This window comes from Gavialis gangeticus, unplaced genomic scaffold, assembly GCF_001723915.1.
Source record: "Gavialis gangeticus isolate Ggan-Ray unplaced genomic scaffold, GavGan_comp1, whole genome shotgun sequence".
Taxonomy (NCBI): Eukaryota; Metazoa; Chordata; order Crocodylia; family Gavialidae; genus Gavialis; species Gavialis gangeticus.
The window spans coordinates 59,753,833-59,758,769 of NW_017729022.1; the positions used below are offsets into that span (position 1 = coordinate 59,753,833).

The window sequence follows — 4,937 nt, forward strand, 5'->3', positions numbered from 1 at the left end:
AACGCTGCACCAATTTGGCGGGAAACCCCATACACATGCGTAGCTTGGGGGCGGGGAGAGGTAACACCCGGGAGGGCGGGACACCTTGCGCATGCGCGGGGTGTGTGTGACGCAATCTGCGTGTTTTATGTTCACATTGGGCTGGCGGACGGAAGAGCGTGCGTCAGGCAGCCCTGGCGTGGGGACCATGGTCGGTCTGTCTGTCTGTGGCATACGCACCCGCACCTGAGCCCACCACCCCTGGGGCATCGCAGCAGCCAGGACTAGGACCCCAAAGCACAAGAGCAGGATGTAAAAGGCATTGGCCAATGCAGTGAAGCAGGCACCCACCCTGCAGCTTCCACAGAGAAGCAATAAGGGCCACTTCAGTAGCAGACAGGGCAGAGGAGGGAGATCTGACAGGGAAATCCAGGTGGGGGCAGAAGAGAAGGGCTTGGGAGAGAAAGAGGGAAAAGAAGTAAAAGTTCCAGCAGGAGCCAAGGGGAGGAAATGGGGAGGGGGCAAGGAGAAGAGAAACAGGTCCAGATGGTATCAGCTGAGGAAGTGAAAAGCCCAGAGCAGGAAATAGGTGGGAGAGGCAGAGAGAGAGTGGCGGAAAAGAGACGGTGTGAAGATGAGAGAGGAGGTGAAAAAGCAGAGCAGGGAGACAGATGGAGAGAGACACGAAGGATTCAAAATAGTGGGTGGAAGAGGGGAAGTAATGGAAAGAGGAAGACTGAAGAGCAGAATAACCAAGGGGGAGATAGAAGCAGGAGGGCAAAAAGAACAAAACCTAAACCCTGACATGGTGTTCACTGGCATTCTTTCAACGTAGCCCGTGTTCTATGGGTGACTCAAGCTATAAACTGTTATATGAGTTTACAAAGCCCAGCCAACCATTTCTCTCTTGGAGTAGGTAGAAATAAACAATCCTTTGCTTAATGCATCAGTACACTTGAGCCAGCCCTGCATTTGGTGGTAATTTGGCTACATCTACTAGTTAATCTGGTGTTGGTGATTCTGTGCCCAGTGATCCAAAAGGAAGGCTCACAATACTATGTTTCTCATCAGTCAGGACAGCCTAGAAATCAGCTGCCCACTGTTAAATGGCCTACAGGTTATATGTTTGTTTGGTGTAAGGAAACAAACAATGAGAGAGATATAATGAGAGAGATAAGGAGGCATAAGTGTCTTAGTGACTTTCTCTCTCTTGGGTACTTTAACAGATTCCACCGCTGTAGCATCTGAGTATCTCACACTAGTTAATATATGGATCATCAAAGCCTTCCATGAAATAAGGAAATGCTGTAATCCAGGGGTTGGCAAGATGCAGCCCGTGGGCCAGATGCAGCCCACCAAGCCATTCTATCCGGCCCACAGGGCCCCTAAAAAATCTAGAAAATTAATATGTATCTGCCCCTGGCTGCCTGTCATGTGGCCCTCGATGGCTTGCCAAAGCTCAGTAAGCGGCCCTCCACCCAAAATAATTGCCCGCACCTGCAGTGTAATCCCTTTTCTAATAGATGGGCAACTGAAATTTTCTCAAAGCCACAGAGAAAGTTGGTAGCCAAGATTGGACTTGAATCCAGGTGTCCAAAGTTGAAGGCTGGTGGCCTAATTACCAGCTCATCCTCTCTCTCCACTTCAGGAATTGTTGCAATGGCCCTACCCACATTTGAGTATACATACTAGTCACCCCTTTCTGGATAGGGGAGATAGAATAGAAGTTAAAGATATGTGAAATATCGCAGGATAAAGGACGAAAAAGAAGGGGTTGCAACAAAAAGGGTGCCTCTGTGTCTCCTGAAAATACAGCAGTAATTCTGTTTCTAAACTGTTTTACTATGGAAACCCAGGCAGAAACTGGTAAGTAGGGATCAAGACAAACCATATCAACCAATACAGAACACTAGGCCTGATTTACCAACGTACTGTAGCTCTTATTGACTTCCATGCATGGCTGTTCTGAAAATCAAGTCTTAGCATGTTTTATATATAAAGAAGACTTTATGTCTAAGGGTCTTTATGTGTGTATGTGCACATGCATGTATTATATACACACACACTTAGTCACAGACATGAGGCCATCTCTATGTACACAGGCTAAGGCTTGAGATATCTAGGCATATGGAAGTTCAGTATGAGGGCATATTGTGTCCATTCCCCACAGCCATCCCCTGGACAGCAAGGAACTGCTCTGCACTGTATTCTTCAGGATGCTGTCATAGTGTCCACCTCCCACTTTGGGAAAGGATGCCACAGTCCAAAAGATATCCTTGTTGGAAAAACAAGGTGAGAGCTATCCAAGTTGTACCTTACATCATTGGCTGTGTGAAGGAGCCTGGCTTTCTGTACCTCTTCTTCTTTGGCAATCCCTCATAGCCAAGGATGACTGTCTTCCATGATTGTCTTATCTGTCTGTCTGAAGATGGCTGATGAGGTTTATTCAGTATCAACACACTCTAATGAAGCTTGGACATGTGTTTCTGTGTGGGGTGGGTGGATCTTGATTCTTGGTCCGCAACACGCTGTTTCTGCCACTACCACATTTCCATCTCGTTGTTGTCATGAGGTTTCAGAGTCCTGCAGCAGACTCTTCCTCTGGTTGGGGAGGTCCTGGGCAATTGTCTCCTAAGAGTAGACATAGATGTTGCATTTTTTTCAGCTGGTCTTGAGGACATCCCTGAAGTACTTTCTCTGCCCTCCTCTTGAGCCTAAGCCTTGACTGAGCTGGAAGAATAAAACTTGCTTGGGGAGTCTGGAGATGGACATCCAGATGACACGGCCAGCCCAATGAAGCTGATGTTGGATGGTCAACATCACCTCACTAGTGGTGGTGTTTGCTTCCAGAAGGACACTAACGTTGGTGTGTCTCCCTTCCCACTAGATTCAGAGGATCATCCACAGGCAGCACTGATAGTACTTCAACAACTTTAGATGTCTCCTGTACCTTACTCTGTGAGGCAGCCTGGCTTTCTCCACCGAATGCACTGGAAATCAAGCTCGGCACTGACACCTCCCACACCTAAATTAAACCCCGGTTTGGCGCAGGGCAGTGAAGGGGCTGTGACTGCCAGGACCCTTTCAGCTGCAAGCAAAGCCGCGTTCTCTCCTCCTCTGTACCAGGCTCCGCTCGCGGGCAGGGGGCGCCACCCACGACATTTCCAGGCGCTCGGAGGGAGGGGTGGTTTGGGTTTTTTTTTTCTAAATTAAAAAAAAAAAAAAGGAGAGAGAAAGCGCGCGCGCGCTGCCTCTTTAATCCGAGACTGCCTCTGCCACCCTCCTCCTCCAGGCTCCGCTCAGCCTCATTTCCGGCTGCGACTCGTCTCGCCTACGTCCGGGAGCGGTTGAGCCTCCTTCTTCTCCTCCGTGAAGCTTTCGGGCCGAGAGGATCCATCCTGGCGGGAGCGGCTCGTGGGGCTCCGATCGCGGCCATGGTGAGCGGGAGCTGGAGCTGGAGCGGGCGGACACGTGCGGGCGTGGAACGTTGAGACACCGCGTTGCAGCAGCCGAACGCTAGCGCCGGGCCTCGCCGCCCCGCCAGGCCGCCGGCCCGAGGGAGGCGGGAAGGGAGGAGCGGATCCACGCAGCTCCGGGGCCGGTGGGATCGGAGCTGGGCCGGCGGGTGGACACGAGGCACGCCGCCACGTGCGTGGGTAAACAGGCCCCTACAGCCCCACGTGCCGCCTCTGACCCTCTGCCTCCTCATCGCGCTTCCGGCGTGTCTGTCGCGCGCATACTGAGCCTTTCTCCTCTTGCAGCTTGATCTCCCCAGCCCCTAAGCGCTCTCTGTTCTGGTGCCTGCATGCAGTGCCCTCACTCCTCCTGCTAAGGGGTTTCTTGTTGAGTTTCCTCCCAGTGTCGGAGAGGTGAGGGGGAGTAACTACTGGTTTACTAGCTAAGCCAGTAGTTCAAAATTTTTCAGCTCGGTGCAGCTGGACAGACTGAAGGTAGCCCTTGGAAAATGCCAGCTCTTGGCTTTCAGTCTGAACTTTGACTCTAGGAGCATAACAGAGCAGTTTTTCTGTTGCAAAGAGCTGGGTTGTTGGTTGTAGTCCTGTTGGTCTAAGGACATAGGCAGACAAGGTTCTTTGGGTAAATCTGAAGGGACCTTGCATTTGAAATCTCTGGGCTTATATGATGAATTGTGTATGCAAACTTAATAGACTGTGTAGCACCCCATGGCATCCTTGAAAGGTTCACTGGGCACCCCAGGGTGCTGTAGTACCTTGGTTGAGAATTGCTGCCCAAGAGCCTTTTTTGTGTCTGTTGGCATAGAGCAGGGGTGGCCAAGCCCGTGGATCAAAGTTGTGCAGCTCCTGAAGAAAGTCTTTAATGATAAATGGCTACTTGAGATGGAACGCTGTGACGAGGTCAGGGGCTTGGGAGCGCACATGCTTTGAAAGTTTTTTGTCAAGATTTTTGGTGTATGGCTAAAAGAATTGGGAAGTTTGGCCACCCCTGGCGTGTAGGAATACAGGGCTAGCAGTACATGGAGGCTCTATTCCTTGGGCCTGTGCTGACTAGGAATGATAAGTGTAAGAAGCTGACAACTCTTTTTCCTGCTTCCTTGCTTATGAAAGAGAGAGCATGCAAGGAAACTTGTATCAACATCTGGCTTGTATTGTGTTTTTGGGGTATAGCTCTCAGGGCCTATACTTGACATGGCCAAGATCATCTGGTGGCAGGAGACTGGGACCTCTGCTGCCTTAATCCAGTGCTTCATAAATTGGGTTGCTTATCTTACATACCTATCACTGAAGTATATCTGGGGTGGAACTGGTATGCAACATGGCACAATATTGTGTAGGGGGAAATTTTGATCAAGGTTCCAAGGGAAAAACATTTTTACAGGTAAATGGTGAGATTCCCAGTGTCAGTGCCAAACAGAGGACCACAATAGTGTGTTTCATCCAAAGGAGCCATGAACAGACATCCTCAAAAAAAAAAAAAAAAAA

At 50.0% G+C, this 4,937-nt stretch overlaps 1 protein-coding gene across 1 annotated transcript in view; it reads left to right on the forward strand.

Moving 5' to 3' along the window:
- Positions 1-3,268: 3,268 nt before the first annotated feature.
- SNU13 (SNU13 homolog, small nuclear ribonucleoprotein (U4/U6.U5)) overlaps positions 3,269-4,937 on the forward strand; it is a 4,448-nt gene continuing 2,779 nt past the window's right edge. The window contains exon 1 of the mRNA XM_019515096.1: positions 3,269-3,416. Within this exon, the coding sequence (XP_019370641.1) occupies positions 3,414-3,416 (3 nt within the window). The 5' untranslated portion in view covers positions 3,269-3,413. The remainder of the gene's footprint in view (positions 3,417-4,937) is intronic.